The sequence below is a fragment of the Suricata suricatta genome, chromosome 12, assembly GCF_006229205.1.
Source record: "Suricata suricatta isolate VVHF042 chromosome 12, meerkat_22Aug2017_6uvM2_HiC, whole genome shotgun sequence".
Lineage (NCBI taxonomy): Eukaryota > Metazoa > Chordata > Mammalia > Carnivora > Herpestidae > Suricata > Suricata suricatta.
Genome location: NC_043711.1, coordinates 17,058,654 through 17,077,125, shown reverse-complemented (window position 1 = coordinate 17,077,125; position 18,472 = coordinate 17,058,654). Strand labels below are relative to the sequence as shown.

Sequence of the window (18,472 nt, the reverse complement as noted above, 5' to 3'; positions counted from 1 at the left end):
TAAGGAATTTGGGGGGCTTATTCTCTAAATAGGGATTGGGGTTCTTTTAAGTCAGCTCAGATTTTCCCCCCGCTGATGTATAGGACTCCTCCTAATTTTCCTTTTAGACTTTAAGAAGAAAAGGTAGGGGAAAAAAAAAGACTGAAGGATAGTGATGTCATTGTGTCAGATAAAAGCAGAAACTAGAAAATTCCAACATTGTGTTGATTATGTCAGATGCTTCTTGTGCTTCTGGTGTTTGCTGGCTCTCACCTTAGTCTGATCCTCAGTCTAGCTTTGTTTATAAGTGACTTGTTTTTCTGGTTCTTTTCCTTCCTTTTTTTCTTTTTCTTTTTCTTTTTCTCTTTCTCTTTCTCATTCTCTTTTTTTCTTTTTCTTTTCTTTTTTTTTTTTTCTTTCTACCAATTGTTGAAGTGAGGGAATTGGATCCTAGATTATTTGAATGCAAATAAAAGCCTTTAGAGGTCTTAAATGTTTAGAAATAATTTTTGGGTAGGTGTAGGCAAACTCTAAATATTTTTTGGACTTAGACTAAGGAGGAATAAGTGGGATGAATAGTAACGTTTTAAAAAATACTTTTTTCCCCAAAATGTGGAAGGATTAGGTATTGAGAATCATCTTAAGATTCACTTATTTTTTTAATTGAGATAAAATTGAAGAGTCGCTTTGAAGGATGGTGATAGCAGAGATGTAAGTGCTGTGTCATTGTCGTATCTTGTTTTGGCGCACATAACCAGACTTCGGCACACATCATGCTGTCTGTATCACATGGCTCACAGTGGGAGGTATCTAGTGTAGATTATTCTTCTTGGAGAAATAGGTTTTACTTCACTTGGACAGAAATGTGGCAGGCAGGTGCTTCTTTAGAGGTTCAGAATGCATTCGGTCAGGGCTGAACACAAGCTGTCTGGATAGTTCTGGTAAGTAAGCAAGCTGGGCTTTCAGCATTGGGCTGCAAGGTTTTATGTATGTGAATCTGTGTGTGCATGTGTGCAGGGTTTTTATATTTAGAGGTTGGGGCTCCCTAAAATAGCAGTGGGAAAAGGAGCTCTTTGTTTTCTCGGACTGCGTGGAAGTAAAATTCATGTGCTCCTTCATACAGGAATGTCCATGGCTTCTGCTATTCTAGTAATCAAGGGCTTTCTCCTGTTGCTAATCCCATGATGAACAGGACAAATGGTGGTTCTGAACAGAACCCTCCGGAGCCTGCAAATGCCATTAGTTCATAATAGTACAGCTGTTGCCCTTGAAGTGTTTAGGGAGGTACCTGGGGGTGGAAACTTAATATATTCTCCAGGGGGGTTGAGGTTTATTGCTAGAATAGTCAAGATGTGGCTGAGTTGTGTGTCACCATTTGCCAGTCTGTTTCAGAGGAGGAGCTGGAGAAATTCAGGTTAAGCTTTGGCGATCACTTGTGCCTGTGAGCTGTGTAAGATGGCAGCTGATTCCCATACTTGTCCTTAATAAAGATTTGGTTTTACTTTGAATGAAATACCATTTCGATTGAAGTATAAACCAAACTGCTTTTCTAGTTAAATAAATTAAAAGCAGAACACAGACATCAGACAAATAAGGTTCAGCTTGATATGTAATAGACCTCTGAAAGAACTTCATTAAAACCAATCTGAGGAATAAAGTCCTCATTTAGTAACTGAAAGCTTGCTAGACAAACTAAAAAAAAAATCTCATGTTGAATACAAAATCTTTATGGTATAGGCTATACCACTAGCCATGTCAGGTTATAAATGGTTTCTGGAACTGGCTGGGACACTGGGTTTCTTCCAATCCTGAGGAACAAGCACTGCATTTTGGTCACAGCACTCTCACTAGTGTCCTGGGATAGCAACTTAGTGTTGGCTTCCGAATTCTCAGTCATTTAAATCAGTCTTGCAGAAAGAAAAAAAAGGTATAGAAAATATTAGCCCATATGTCTTTTTAGTTGTATGTCTTGTCCATAATTCACCCCTCTTCCCCCACTCACTCCAAAACTGACGAATATCAGTCATGGAGAAAATTTAAGTGAGCATTATGAGCAATCTTCTGCCTTCAAGAATTATTATTATTATTTTAAAGTGTTTATTTTTGAGAGCAAGAGAAGGACAGAACATGAGTGGGAGAGGGGCAGAGAGTGAGGGAGACACTGAAAAGCATGCTCCAGGCTCTGAGCTGTCAGCACAGAGCCCAACACAGGGCTTGAATTCATGAACTGCAAGATCGTGACCTTTGCTGAAGTCAGAAGTTTAACTGACTGAGCCACCCAAGCGCCCCAAGAATTAGTGTTTAATGTTTATTTATCAGGATGGTTATTTGGAACTCAGAAGCATTCCCCTTAGATAAACAACGTTAGGGGAGCCTGGCTGGCTCAGTTGGTGTAGCTTATGACTTTTGATCTTGAAGTTGTGAGTTCGAGCTCCAAGTTGGGTGTAGAGATTACTTAAAAAACTTAAAAAGATAAAACAGTGTTATAAATGATAATTTTGTTTCTCAACTAATCCAGATGACTGTGAAGAAAGTTTCCTCCTTTCTTCTAAAACTGATAGGAGGTAATATTTTTAAAGATGTCAGGCATGACATTGTAATACCTCCCTTTCTTTGACTTCTTAGGGCCTTGGGGCCCACATACCTACTCTACCTTCTTTGATACCTTATCCAGATTTGCTTTGTTCCCTGAAATGTTCCATGTTGCTAAATTATTATTCTCCCTTTTCACACTAAAACCAAAAACTCAGATACTTTCATGGAATTGTCTCTGGGATTAAGAGGAAATTATTTCAGGGGTTCCTGGGTGGCTCAGTCAGGTAAGTGTCCAACTCTTAGTTTTGACTTAGGTCATGATCTCACAGTTCGTGAGTTCGAGCCCCATGTTGATCTCTGCAGCTGGCATGGCAGAGCCTGCTTGGGATTCTCTCTCTCTCCCTCTTTCTCTCTGCTCCTCCTCTGCTTGTACTGTCTCTGTCTCTCTCAAAATAAATAAACTTAAAAAAAAAAAAAGAGGGGCACCTGGGTGGCTCAGTCAGTTAAGTGTCTGACTTCCCTCAGGTCATGAACTCACAGTTATGAGTTCGAGCCCCACATTAGGCTCAGACTCTAGAGCCTGCTTCAGATTTCATGTCTTCCTCTCTCTCTCTGCCCTTCCCCCGATCTCTCTCTCTCTCTCTCTCTCTCTCTCTCTCTCTCTCTCTCTCTCCTTCTCAAGAATAAATAGACATTAAAAAATTAAAAAAAGGAAAGCTACTTCATAAGAACCAAATTCATACTGTTTACACTAAGGTGTAATGATGGACCTTCTGGGGCGTATGTTCCTTTTACCCTCTTTGAAATTGTGAAATAGGATTCTACTCTTTATGAGAGAGAATGCTGGCGACTACAAAAGAGTCTTGGTACAGATTAGGCTAATGTGACAGAGTGAAGTGAAAATATGATAGTGGTTGTGAAAAGTGCTTTAGTATGTTGGTGGGAATTAGGCTTCTGTTCTTTTTCATGTGTTTTCTTTCTCCACTTTACCTCTAAAGCAGCACCTTTGGGAGACACAGGGTGTGTCTGGAAGGGGGCTGTGACAAAGGCAGTAAGTAACAGGCCATTTGCAAACTAGATTGCTGATTACTCGTCAGACAGAATGAGCACAGATCTGGAGTGACTATAGGTAAGACTGACCTAAAATTTTCAAGAGGAATTTTGGGAGCTTAAAAAGTCGGCCATACTTCTGTGTATTTAAATTAAATATGAACACTAATCTGTATAGACCTAGAATATATTTTAGTTTAGGAACTCCAGAGTTTGTGATCTAAAGTAAACCATATAAAGGGCACCTAGGTGGCTCAGTTGTTTAAGTGTCTGACTTTGGATTTTGGCTCAGGTCATGATCTCACAGTTCGTAGTTTCAAGCCCTGTGTCGGGCTCTGTGCTGTGTCAGCATGGAACCTGCTTAGAGTTCTCTCTCTCTGTCTCACTCCCTCTTCCCCAACTTGTACATGCTCTCTCTTGCTCTTTCAAAATTCATAAACTTAAAAAAAAAACACGTAACAGAAGTGGTGCTTTGTGACCTATCATGTCTTCTTGTATACTTTTATAGCTATTAATAGTAAGAGGTTAGTCAAGAGACCAAAATTCTTTTCTTTGCCTCATTATCTTGTCATGTCATTTCTTATCTTTGTTCACCTATTTTCAAAACTCTTCTCACTTCAATTTCACTTCAGCCATGTAGTCAGAATGAAAGGTCAGATGTCCAAAGCGCTACGCTTGAAAACTGCATGCTCTTTTGGTACCTGGTTAAATAATATGGGGCTTATTTTCTGGCAGAGTGGTGTAAGTCTCCTTTGATGTTAGCCAGACCTGGGTGGAGTTTCTTAAGCTCCAGTCAGATTTGCTCAAGCAGGCGCTGTGCAGTGATGAGTTTGTTTTTAGTCTCTCCGTTTGCCCAAAAGCTTTGCCTTTTAATAAACTTGAACCTCGTTATAATTGGGAGTACTTGGTATATAAAAGTCACACATGCACATTGAGGGTCTAGATGCAATTTATTTGTTTGTTTCTAACTTAAGTGATGAATCTAAATTATTAGCAGCTTGGGGAGCTTAGGTGGCCTAGGCAGTTAAGTGTCCCACTTCGGCTCAGGTCATGATCTCGCAGACCGTGGGTTCGAGCCCCACATCAGGCTCTGTGCTGACAGCTCAGAGCCTGGAGCCTGCTTTGGATTCTGTGTCTCCCTCTCTTTCTCTCTCTCCCTCTCTAATTAACATTAAAAAAAATTTTTTTTTAATTATTAGCAGCTTGTAGAACAATCAACCTCATGAATCATTTTAACATACCATTCTTATTTTACAGATTAGGGAATTTAGCCCTGGTAGGTGACTCACTGAAAGCTGTAGATTAAACTAGTGCTTCAGTGAAGCTTAGAAACTTCTGTACCCAGCTTTCTTTTCTTGCCTCTTAGTAACAAATCCTTTTAAATTCAGACTTTATACAAATAGGAAAGGAATAGTATAAATAGTCCAGGAGAGATAATTTTTTAAAGTACATAGTTCTCATTCACAAGGGTACATTTTTGGAACTTCCTGAATATCTAGATTTGAGAATAACATTGTGTCATATCATTTTGTCCATAAATTACATAACTAACCATTTTAAGGCATAACTGAGTATTTTTTTTAAAATTTTTTAATGTTTTATTTATTTTTGATACAGAAGAGACAGAGCATGAGAGGGGGAGGGTCAGAGAGAGGGAGACACAGAATCTGAAACAGGCTCCAAGCTCTGAGCTAGCTGTCAGCACAGAGCCCAACGTGGGGCTCGAACCCATGAACGTGAGCTCTGACCTGAGCCGAAGTCAGAGGCTTAACCGACTGAGCCACCCAGGTGCCCCATAACTGAGTATTAAGTGACCTTAAATAATTCTGTAAGTGTGGGATGAAATTCATTCATGAATTTATTACAATCAATTCTGGAATACTTGTAGAACCAGTTTAACAAACCTGTACAACACTTACAGAATTTATTATACTTGTATATTTTTTAGAATAGAACAACTGTAAAATTGGGCAGTCTTTAAATTATTGAACACTGGGCTTTCTGGATGCAACCAGTACTTCCACTTCCAACACAACACCAGTATTGCCTTTACAGGATCATTTTCCATAAGTAGATTGTGTGCGTGTGTGTCTCTGTGTATGTGTTTAAATCATACTTCTATTTATATGCAGTGACAAGAAAGGAATAGCTAAGCTGTGTTGCGATACAGATGCTTGGGTGGTTGGCTAGATGTGCTCAGAGCCAGATGACCTTCCTGCTTTCCAGCTGTCTCATGTTCTCTATCAGTTTTACCTTCTTAGGCTGAATTTAAGCCGCTCTTCATATTCCACGAACCACCTGTCAGCCCAGGTAGTGGTTTGGGAGGCTGAGGGTGGGGTGAGCAGAAGAAGGTTACAGTGGATAAAGAGCTGCCATTTGAGAACATGCACTCAGATAAATGAGATTTAAAAGATATTGTTGGTTTGCCTCTATTTTTACCTGTGTCCTGACTTAGGAAGTTTCAGTGGATTGCATAAAAAAGGTACCATACTTATATATTATGGAAACAAATAAAGCTATTGTTAAGGATGGTACAGATGTCTTTTCAAGTGCTCTTTGAATATGAAACCATTTCATTATAAACATCTTTTAATATTTTTCGTTCATGATGTTTCAAATGCTGATAATAATAGTTATAGAAAAGGGAAAAGCAGTTACTTCTTATGGAACTTACTGACATTAAATTTGTCAGGCTTTTTAAAAGTCCTTTAATGGTTTATTTTTCAGCATTTTTCCTGGAGGGATCTGAAGTGACAGTAATACTTTATATGTAAAGTAGCCTGGGTGCCATGGAGAATAGGACTGCCCATCCATGTTCATGTATTGTAAATGGGTTATATGTGTGCAACTCCCTACTGATGACTGTGATAGGAACTTGTGTGTGGAACACAAAGAGGAAGATAGAATGACTGTACTCCTTTGTGGATAGTTCTTTTTCCTGAGTAAATTTAGTTGGAGAGAGGTAGACAGTGGAGAACAGTTTTAAAGGAGAGCCTTTAAAAGTGGCTTAAATCAGAGCACCTGGGTTGCTCAGTCTGAAGTGTCTGACTGTGGCTCAGGTCATGATCTCAGTGTTCATGAGTTCGTTCCCCGCACCTGGCTCTGTGCTGACATGACAGCTCAGCGCCTGGAGCCTGCTTTGGATTCTGTCTCCCTCTCTCTCTGCCCCTCCCCCCACTCTCAGTCTGTCTCTCTTGTCTCTCAAAAATGAATAAACGTTAAAAAAAAAGTGGCTTAAATCATAGTAAAATTTAACCGTTAAAAATTTGGGTTGAGGAAAGATTAGCTGAGATTCTTTGGTTGCAAGTGATAGACTGACTAAATTAGGTGAAAGGTTGCTCACTCAGACTTGAGAAAGAAGACAACCAGGGTAACTGAACAGCTGCCACTTGGTGGATCTTCCATACAGGATGTAGTCATGAAACATTCCTTTTCCAACCATTCTCTGCCTGGTCATGTGCCCAACACCACTGGGGTGGCCATTGGTGTATGTGGGGGAAGATAATGAAGAATAGATTCCTGGGCAGACAGAAGCAATAGCTATTATTTCTATTTGATTTACCTTTACCTGGTCAAAAAGCTCATATGTTCACTTATCTTCATGAGTCTCTTGGAGAGTCTCTATTAAGTTAGACTTTTTTCTAGTGTTTGTTTATTTTTGAGAGGCAGAGAGAGAGAGTGAGAGAACGAGTGAATGCGAGGATGAACAGAGTATGGGAGGGAGGGGCAGAGAAAGAGGGAGACAGAATCCAAAGCAGGCTCCAGGCTCTGAGCTCTGAGCTGTCAGCACAGAGCCTGACGTGGGGCTCGAATTCACCAACAGTGAGATCATAACCTGAGCTAAAGTCGGATGCTTAACCAACTGAGCCACCTTGGCACCCCAAAGTTGGACTTTTTGAAGGACAGATAGTACCTTGCAGATTATTTTATTTCTCACTGTGCTATGTATGTACTGGAAACTCTATATATTTGCAGGCCTTTTTGCATTTTTACTACACTATTTGTATTTTCTTGGCTCTTCACATAATAATTTTGCCTATAGTAGATTATACTTATTAACTTCAGGTTATGTTTAAAAATTAAGAGCCTGATGTTTCATAAAGATGGTGATGTACATGGTCACAAAGAGGGACCGTACCCCTAACTAATCAGGGAACAGGTCTGTATTTTTCATGCCAGCAAGGCCAGGCATAGTTTTGATGGACAGAGCTAGCTGCAAGAGATTCATGAAGAAACAGTATTTAACCTCAACAAGATGAGGCCCTTACTCAAAGTCTTCAGTCAGGAGAGGTGACTTCTTTTGCCTGATAGTAGTGTAACCTTTTTTCATGGGAATATAATGTAATCTGACCTCCTTTTGTATGTTCTTTTAAGAACTGTTATGGGACATGATGTGGAAATGAAGATATATAGAATAAAAGTTCTAAAATTTGAAGTCAAAAGACCTGATTTGAGTCTTACTGTCTATAACTTTGGTTACATTTTTTTTTACACTTTAGTTTTTCTTATTAATGACAAAATGGCACTTGCTCTGTTTGCCTTCCAGCAATGTGAAAACGAGGGCATTTTCTTTGGGTAAGACTGTTGGTTAACTGAACTTTAATTTTCTAATCTGTCAAATGAGGGAGCCTTTTTTAGCTCTAAAATTTTGGATTTTAATTCTTTTCTTGTTAGAACAACTGAGAAGAGTTTCTAGGGATGTTGTTTCCTTTGCACAGTGCTCATCTTTTGAAACATTTCCCCCTCCTTAACCAGGCAGTTGCAGTGGTGCAGAATGGCTGACCTCAGTCTTGCAGATGCATTAACAGAGCCACCTCCAGAAATTGAGGAAGAGATAAAACGAGACTTCATTTCCACGCTGGAGGCAGAGGCCTTTGATGATGTTGTGGGAGAAACGGTTGGAAAAACAGACTATATTCCTCTACTGGATGTTGATGAGAAAACCGGGAATTCGGAGTCAAAGAAGAAACCATGCTCAGAAACTAGCCAGGTTGAAGGTAAGTAATTAAACCAAGCTGCTGACAAAGCAGATTAGGGATGACGCTGTAGGTCATCATCTTAGAAACCTTGAGAAAACTGAGCTGACTTTTTAGTATAGGCTGGTCAGTTTTCTCTTTATCTAAATTTCTTTTGTTAGAAACCAAAGACGTAGGTTTGTTGCCTTTTAGTTGAATGTGTGTTCATGAGATTGTAGATTATTTTTCACCCAAAGGTTTCTTCTATAAGGTCTCAGTTACTGTATAATCTGCCCAATTTCCTGAATTAAACTGTCTGCTGTGCCTTGACCTTTAAAGTCACTTTGTAAAAAAGTCAGGTATACAGAATTTTGTATTTACACCAAGACTAAATTTGGAATGGAATCAAATACCACTTGTCTTTGGGAGTAATTCCGGGGCAGGATTAAACCATGGATTAAATATTTTAAAAAGAGATTTGCTGCTCTTAGATATTTCTGGGTCAGATTTGCTACTATCTGGTTGAGATTTTGGTTTTTTTTTTTTTTTTTTGAGAGAGGCGGACAGAGGGAGAGGGAGAGAGAGAGAATCCCAAGCAGACTTCATGCTGTTAAAATAGAGCCGATGTGGGGCTGGTCCTCATGAACTGAACTGTGAGATCATGAGCCAAAATCAAGAGTCGATGTTTAACCAACTGAGTCACCCAGGTGCCCTTTGGTTGAGGATTTTTGCATATTTGTTCCTGGGGGATATTGATCTGTAGTTTTTTTTGTAGTGCCTTTGTCTGATTTTAGAATTGAGGTCATTCTAGCATCATAACATGAGTTGGGAAATGTTCCCTCCTGTTCTCTTTTCTAAAATAGTTTGTGTAGAATTGATGTCTTTAATGTTGGATAGACTTGGTCAGTGAAGCCATCTGGGCCTGGAGTTTTCTTGGTCAGGTTTTTTATTAGGAATTCAGTTTCTTTAAGAGATCTAGGACTGTTTGGGTTACCCATTTCTTTTCAGGCCAGCTTTGGTAGTTTGTATCTTTCAGGGAATTGGTACATTTCCTCTATGTTGTCAAATTGACAGATAAAGTTTTACTATTACCTGATTCTCCTCTAATTCTGGTAGGATCTGTTGTCATTCCCCTTCTTTCATTCATTGTATTGGTAATTCGTGTCCCCTGTCTGTCTCTGTCTCTCTCTGTCTCTCTGTCTCTCTCTCTCTCTTTTTTTTTTTTTTTTTGTTGAGTCTGGATAGAGGTTTATCAATTACTGATGTTTTTAAAGGTCAAGGCTTTGGTGTCATAGATTTTTTTTTCTATTTTTCTATTTTCAATTTCTGCTCATATCTTTAATATTTCCTTCCTTCTGCTTACTTTGAGTTGATTTGCCACTTTCTGGTTTTTTTAAGTTGGCAGTTTAGATTATTAATTTGAAATATTTCTTCCTTTCATATTGACACAAAATATTATATTAAGATGTACAACATAATGATTTTCTATTTGTGTATATTGTGAGATAACTACCACAATAAGTCTAATTCACATTCATCACCATACATAATTAATAAATCCTTTTCCTTGTGATGAGAACTTTTAAAATCTACTCTCATAGCATCTTTCAAGCGTACAGTACAGTATTATTAACTGTAGTTACCGGGCTGTACATTACATTCCCATGGCTTTCTTATTTTGTAACTAGAAGTTTGTACCTTTTGTCTACCTTCACCCATTTTGCGCACCTCTACCTCCTACCTCTGGAAACCACTTACAATAAGCTTTTTAATGTTACAGATTTCCCTCTAATCATGGTTTTATATGTGCCCCATAGATTTTGGTGTGTTATTATTTTTTAAGTTTATTTATTTATTTTTGAGAGAGAGAGAGAGAGAGAGTGCAAGCAGGGTGGGGGCAGAGAGAGAGAGAGAGACAGGGAGACGCAGAGTCCAAAGCAGTCTCCAGGCTCAGAGCTATCAGTGCAGAGCCCGACACAGGGCTTGAACTCACTAACCATGAGATCATTACCTGAGCTGAAGTCAGGTGCTTAACCGACTGAACCAGCCAGGTGCCTCTGGTGTATTATGTTTTGAATTTTTATTCAGTTCAAAATATTTTCAGGGTACTCGCCTGGTGCAGTGAGTTGATTGTCTGACTCTTGATTTCAGCTCAGGTCATAATCCCAGGGTTGTGAGATTGAGCCCTGTGTCGCGATGGCTCTGCTCTATGCTGAGCATGGAGTCTGGTTGAGGTTTTCTCCCTCTCCCCTTCTTCCCCGTACCCCTCCCCTCTTTTTTTAGATTTTTAAAAAAATTTTTATTTAAATTCAAGTTAGTTGATATACAGTGTAGTATTGGTTTCAGGAGTAGAAAACCTGTGATTCATCACTTAACGTATAACATGCAGTGCTCATCTCGACAAGTGACCTCCTTAATGCCCATCACACATTTAGCCCATCCATCCCCCCACCCACCTCCCCTCCAGCAGCCCTCAGTTTGTTCTGTGTAAGAGTCTCTTATGGTTTGCCAGTCTCTATTTTTATCTTATTTTTGCTTCCCTTTTCCTATGTTTATGTGTTTTGTTTCTTAAATTCCATATACAAGTGAAGTCATATAATATCTGTCTTTCTCTGACTGACTTAACTCGCCTGGCATGAATACACTCTAGTTCCATCCACTTTGTTGCAAATGTCAAGATTTCATTCTTTTTGATCACTGAGTAGTAGTCCATTATATACATATCTATTCAGCAGTCAATGGACATTTGGATTTCTTCCATAGTTTGGCTATTGTTGATAGCACTGAAATAAACACTGGGGTACATTTGCCTCTTTAAATCAGCATTTTTAAAAAGTTTATTTATTTTTGAGAGAGAGACACCACAAGCGAGGGAGGGGCAGAGAGAGAGGGAGACAGAAAATCCCAAGCAGGCTCTGTACTGCCAGTGCAGAGCTTGATGCAGGGCTCGAACCCACAAACTGAGATTATGACCTGAGCTGAAATCAAGCGTCAGATGCTTAACCAACTGAGCCACCCAGGTGTCTCCAAATCAGCATTTTTTTGTTTCATTGTATTGTTTTGGTAAATAATTAGTGCAATTGCTGGGTCATATGGTAGTTTATTTTTAATTTTTTGAGGAACCTCCATACTGTTTTCCAGAGTAGCTGTATCAGTTTGCATTCCCACTAGCAGTGCAAAAGGGTCCCCCTTTCTCTGCATTTTAGTCAGTGTCTCTTGTTTCTTGAGTTGTTAATTTTAGCCATTCTGACGGATGTGAGGTGGTATCTCATTGTGATTTTGATTTGTATTTTCTGATAAGTGATGTTAAACATTTTTTAATGTGTCTGTTAGCCATCTGTATATCTTTTTTTGGAAAAATGTGTGTCTTTTCATGTCTTCCACCCATTTCTTCACTGGATTATTTGGTTTTTTTGGGTGTTGGGTTGGTAAATTCTTCATAGATTTTGGATACTAACCTGCTATCCAGTATGTTGTTTGCAGGTATCTTTTCCCATTATGTTGGTTGCCTTTTAGTTTTATTGATTATTTCCTTTTCTGTGCAGAAGATTTTTATCTTGATGAGGTTCCAGTAGTTTATTTTTCTTTTTATTTCCCTTACCTCTGGAGACATGTCAAGCAAAAAGTTGCTGCAGCTGAGGTCAGAGAGGTTGCTTCCTGTTTTCTCCTCTAGGATTTTGATGGTTTCCTGTCTCACGTTTAGGTCTTTCATCTATTTTGAATTTGTTTTTGTGTATGGTGTAAGAAAGTGGTCCAGTTTCATTCTTATGCATGTCACTGTCCAGTTTTCCCATTATTATTTACTGAAGAGACTTTTTTCCATTGGATACTCTTTCCTGCTTTGTCAAAGATTAATTGGCCATACATTTGTGGATCCATTTCTAGTTTCTCCATTTTGTTCCATTGATCTAAGTGTCTGTGTTTGTGCCAGTACCATACTATCTTGATGATTACAGCTTTGTCATGCAGCTTGAAGTCTGGAATTGTGATGCCTCCAGCTTTGGTTTTCTTTTACAAGATTGCTTTGGCTATTTGGGGTCTTTTTTGGTTCCATACAAATTTTAGGATTGTTCTAGCTCTGTGAAGAATGCTGGTATTAGTTTGATAGAGATTGCATTGAGTATGGAGATTGCTTTGAATAGTATAGATATTTTAATAATACTTGTTCTTCCAATCCATGAGCATGGAATGTTTTTCCATTTCTTTGTGTCTTCTTTAATTTCTTTCCTAAACTTTGTATAGTTTTCAGTGTACAAATCTCTTATCTCTTTGGTTAGATTTATTCCTAGGAATCTTATGGGTTTTGGTGCAATTGTAAATGGGTTCGATTCTTTGATTTCTTTTTCTTCTGCTTCTTTATTGATGTATAGAAATGCAACCTATTTCTGTATGTTGATTTTGTAACTTTGACTTTGGTGAATTCATGTATCATTTTTTTAGTGGAGTCTTTCGGGTTTTCCATGTAGAGTGTCACATCATCTGTGAAGAGTGGAAGGTGGATTTCTTTGCCAATTTGGAGGCTTTTTATTTCTTTTTGTTGTCTAATTGCTGAGGCCAGGACTTCCAATAACATGTCGAACAGCATTGGTGAGAATGGACATCCCTGTAATATTCTTGACCTTAGGGGGAAAGCTCTCAGTCATTTTCCCATTGAAGATGATATTAGCTGTGGGCCTTTCCTACATATGGCCTTTATGATGTTCAGGTATGTTCCTTCTATCCCTACTTTCTTGAGGGTTTTATCAAGAAAGGATGCTGTATTTTGTCAAATACTTTTTCTGCATCTGTTGAAAGGATCATATGGTTCTTATCCTTTCTTTTATTAACATGATGTATCATGTTGATTGATTTGCAAATAGATAAAATCTCTTTCTCATTAAAAAAAATTTCTGGGGCGTCTGGGTGGTTCAGTTGGTTAAGCATCCAACTTCGACTCAGGTCATGATCTCACAGTTTGTGAGTTCGGGCCCCGCGTCAGACTCTGTGCTGACAGCTCGGAGCCTGGAACCTGCTTTGGATTCTGTGTCACCCTCTCTCTGTCCCTCCCTCGCTTATACTTTCTGTCTCTCAAAATATGAATAATTGTTAAAAATTTTTTAAAATTCTAATTTCCCTTGTGAATTCCTTTTGAGTCATGAGTTATTTAGAAATGATGTTAATTTTTCATTACTTGTAGATTTTCCAGATATCTTACAATAATTGATCTTTAATTTAATTCTGTTGTGGTCGGAAGACATCCTTTGAAATTTCAGTTTATTTCAGTTTGTCATGGTTTGTTTTATGGTCCAGAATATGGTCTGTTATGGTCAGTGTTCTGTGAGCACTTGAAATAATGTGATGCTGTTACTATGTGGAGTACTCTTTCTTATATCAACTAAGTCTAGTTGGTTGATAGGGTTGTTGAGGTTTTCTGTATCCTTACTGACTTTATATTACTTGTAATGATTTCTGAGAGGGAGAGATGTTGAGGTTTCCACAGAGTTTTATGGATTTGTTTCTTTTTTGCTTCTATTCTGCCAGTTTTTGTTTCATATATTTTGAAGATCTATTGTCATGTGCACATACAGTGTAGTTAACATACCAGATTATGTTCGTTTCAAATATACTGTATAGTGATTCTGCACTTCCATATATCCTTTTACTTTCAGAGCATTCTTTATTAATATTTTTAAAAATGGGTTTCTTGTAGATGGAATATAGATGGATCTTGCTTTTCTATCTAGTCTGAAGATCTCTGTCTTTTTGTTGGTATCTTAGACTGTATTTAGTGATTATTGGTGTGGTTGGATGTCATTTTATTTTATTTTATTTTTTTAAGTAGTTTATTGTCAAATTAGTTTCCATACAACACCCAGTGGTCTTCGCCACAAGTGCCCTCCTCCACCACCTCCACCTCTTTCCCCCTCCCCCTTCAGCCCTCAGTTCATTTTCAGTATTCAGTAGTCTCTCAAGTTTAAATCTGTCATTTTGATAGTTGCTTTCTATTTCTTCCATCTGTTCTTTTTTCTGTTTTTCTGTCTGCTCTTAGATTAACTGAATTTTTTTATGATTGTGTTTTTAACTTCAATATTGGCTCATTATGCATATATTTTTAAAATTTCTTTTATATTTGACCTGCTGTTTACAGTGTGTGTCTTTAATTTCTCCCAATTTGCCTTCCAGTAGTATTGAGCCACTTCATGTATAGTGTAAAATTCCATGCAAAATATTAAATGTCCAGTTCCTCTTTCATTTTTTTTGTTTTATTGTCATATACCTAATTTTACATAAGTTAATAACCTACGTTGTTACTTCTTTTGCTTTAGAATGTCAGTTACTTTTTAGATTAAATATATGGGAAGTAACCTTTTATAGTTACTCTAATATTTACCATTTTGGGCACTCTTCATTTCTTTGCATATATAATCAGATTTCTTTCTAGGACCACACTCCTGCCTGAAAGAATTCCATTAATATTTCTTATAACACAGGTCTCTTAGCAGTGAATTATTGCAGCCTTAGTTTATGAGAAATAAGCCTTCAGTTTTGGAAGATAGTTTTCCAAGGTATCATATCCTTTGTGACTTCTTTCTTTTATTTAGGAAAGTAAGTCTTCTTACTTGGGTAGTTTCTGAGAAGTCTTTTATAATCTTGATTTTGTTCCTCTTTTCCCCCTCTGGCTGCCTTCAAGATTTTATCTTTATCTTTGGTTTTTAGCAGTTGGAATATGTTGTATTTAGGTGCTATCTTGGTATTTGTTCTGCTTGGGGTTCTTTGAGCTTAATCTTTGTGTGCTTTGATGTTGTTCATGAAGTTTGGAAATTCTTTGAATATTTATCTTTTAAAATGCTTCTTTGCCTCATTCTTTCGCTTTTCTCCTGGGATTCCAATGACATTTTTCTTAGATTTTTGGGTATTGCATCACAGCTCTTGGATGCTCTTGTTTTTTTTCTGCTTCTTTGTTTTCTCTTTGTTTCTCATTTGAGTGCTTTCTTTTGACCTGTTTTTAAGTTTTCTGATCTCCCTCCCCCACCCTCAACATCATTGAATCTAGTGATGAGCCCTCAGTGGCATTTTTCCCCCCTAAGTTTATTTAAGAGGGACAGAGATATCACACCCGGGGAGGGGCTGAGAGAGAGAGAGAGAGAGAGAGAGAGAGGAGAGAGGAGAGAGAGAGAGAGGAGAGAGGGAGAGAGAATGAATCTGAACTCAGGAAGCCATGAGATCATGACCTGAGTTGAAACCAAGAGTCAGACCCTTAACTGACTAAGCCACCCATTCTTCAGTAGCATTCTTTAATTTCTTTTCTGGTTTTAATTTCTAGCATTTCTATTTGACTCTTTCTTATAGTTTCTATGTCTCTGCTAAAGTTCCCCATCTGTTCATGCATATTTCTATCTTTTCCACTCGAGACCTTAACAGTGTTCACTGTTATTTTAACTCTTGTCTGGTAATTTGAACATCTGGGTCTTTTCTCAGTCTGGTTGTTTTGTCTCTTGACTGTTGTTGTTGGGTTTTTTTGGGTTTTTTTTTTTTTGGGGGTTTTTTTTTTTTTTGGCATTTTTTTATGTGTCTCTTAATTTTTGAGTGAATGCTGGACTTCACATGTAAAACAGTAGTGACTGAGAGAAAAAAATCTTTATGCCTAGAAGTGGGCATGTCTCTTCTTTCACTAGGTAATTAATATAAAGTGTTAAGTGTGTTTAGGCTAGAGTTGAGCTAGGTTTGGGTTTTGTTCTTACTGTGAGTGTTTTCAGTGCATACCGGCTTGAGATTCCTTCATTCCTTGTGCTTAGTGTGGGGAGTGGGGTGCTGAAAGGTTTTTCTCCATGTTCTTGTTCCACTCTTAGCTTTTGGTCTCCCTGTGACACCTGTACCCAGAAGGGTGGAAGGCTGGAAGGCTGTTTCTCCTTGTGCTTGCCCCTCCTAGAAAAGTTCTAGCCTGAAAGTAGACAGGACTTTTGATATCTTTGGGTTTTGGTCCTGGTTCAGGCGTAATCCTGTGTGCTGGTTGAGTCTTTCTCAGTAATACCCCTCTTAACAGGTGGTAGGGGCTTCTCATGATATCCTGCAGGGTCCTGGGTAGGACTTCCTGCTCCCCTTGGGTAAGAGGGTATTTTCTTCTTAACTCAAATTCTTTCCCCAGCTGCAGTGTGCCTTCATCCAGGCCCTGGGGCTGACTGGTTTTGGCACACTCCTCCCCCAAGAAGCTCAGCCTTGGTTTGCATAGGGTAGAAGGGTAGGTGAGGGTTGGGGCTGCTGGTTAGGACTTCACACCTTTCCTCTAGTGGTCGCTTTCTCCCAGGTCTGCAGGTGGAAACTTTCCCCACTCCGCCTGCAATCTTAACGACCATCTGGGAAACATCTGTGCAGATGTTTGAAATTCCTTTGTGTCTGTGGATGCCAGGGACCCTAGACTGTCATAAATTCTTCACTTAGCCTTTAGCCTATATTAAACTTTTTAGTTGACTTCTTACCTGCTTATGTTAAACCCAGCGTCTCTCCCTCACCTGCTCTGACATAGGAGAGCCAATGTTACCTCCGTGTCTCCTTGAGGGCTATGTCTCCCTTTGGATTTCATTTTTTGTTTTCCTTTAGTTGTGCATTGTTTCCACCGCCTGGGCCTAGGCTTACATAAGTGCACATAGTGACATAGAAGCAGTAGACTTTTTTTCATCTTGGGTGATTGACCTCTGCTTTGTTAACCCCAGGAGAGGAAAGTTTTTATTAGAAACTTTTGCTTATAAAAATTATTAAAATTTCCCTAATATTTTTAATATATGGGTAACCTGTAACTAAGTACTGTAATTAAGAGTTCATTAACTCAGGAAGGCTAGTCTAGACATTGGTAACAGTGTTTACTCCAGGAAGAAGTAGCTGGCTAGAGTGTAGAGGTAGAGGGAGCCTTCTTTTTACTGTGTGTCCCTTTGGACCAGTTGGGTTTTGTACACATACATTTATCAGCCTGTTCAAAAAGAATAATATAAAGTTTATAATTACATTAGAACTAAATTATAAGGTTCTGATTTTTTTTTTTTTTCCACCTTGTTTGTAGAAGATTTGGCTTAGAATAAGTAGGAAAAGGAGAGGTGGCTGTTTGGAGACACTGAAGAGGAAAGGAAAAGAGCTTCTTTATTTTGTCTTGTAGAAATCTGGGGCAGTGAGTGGGTGCTCAGTAAATGGGGGCTTCTCTATTGTGAGTCTGACTTTTATAGATTATCAGACTAATGGGTTTTGCCTAAATGATAGGTTTCATGTTTGTGTTTTGCTTGGAGAATGTTCTAAATAACATGTTTTTTTTCTTCTGAATACTTCTTTAGAAGTAATGGAAGGGTGCTGGACTTTATTATTTTCATGTTTTACTATCTATCCAACTTTAAATTTGATTTTGTTATTGGGTGAGATTCATGAAATTAACGCTGGTGCTCCGGATGTGATTTTACAGCAGGCTTACTTAGGCCAGCGAGTGGAATCTTAGCAACCAGTTTCCCGCATGTAGGATACAAAGGGCAGTTGAATAGGTTACATGTAACACAACTCTTTGGACAGTGGTGTTTTTATTTCTTTTAATTCTCACATGCCTACCCTAATTGCCCTCAACCTAAAAATGGGGGGTGAGCAAGCAGGCTGCCTTTAAGACACTTATCACAGAATAGGAAAAGTCGCTTTTTTCCTCCCAACATACAGTTCCTGCCCCAGACCTGGAAACAACAGTGATTTCTGAAAGCCTCCCTCCTCTTCACAGTGTGGGTGGGGACTAGGGGTGCTTGTTGCCACTGGATTTGTCATTGTTTTTAGGCCTTTTTCGTGGATATAGGTACTCTTTTCTCTTTTCCATTTTCCCACTATTCAGTTTTGTTTCACGGATATTTTTATCTTCTTATTGCCCCATGAAACATCTAAAGAGCCAAATACCTGGAAATAAAACTGGTGTCATGTCAACTTCTAAAATGCCTGTCACCTTGGGAAATAGT

The 18,472-nt window shown here is 38.6% G+C and overlaps 1 protein-coding gene across 11 annotated transcripts in view; it reads left to right on the top strand.

Moving 5' to 3' along the window:
- The first annotated feature begins 836 nt into the window (after positions 1-836).
- Positions 837-18,472, top strand: part of MAP4 (microtubule associated protein 4) — a 134,286-nt gene continuing 116,650 nt past the window's right edge. For 10 of the 11 annotated variants that reach the window (XM_029919014.1, XM_029919004.1, XM_029919003.1 and 7 more), the window contains exon 1: positions 8,320-8,561. In XM_029919014.1, the coding sequence (XP_029774874.1) occupies positions 8,339-8,561 (223 nt within the window). In that variant the 5' untranslated portion in view covers positions 8,320-8,338. Of the gene's footprint in view, positions 921-8,319; positions 8,562-18,472 lie in introns of those variants that run through there. The other variant, XM_029919006.1, reaches the window with a different exon arrangement.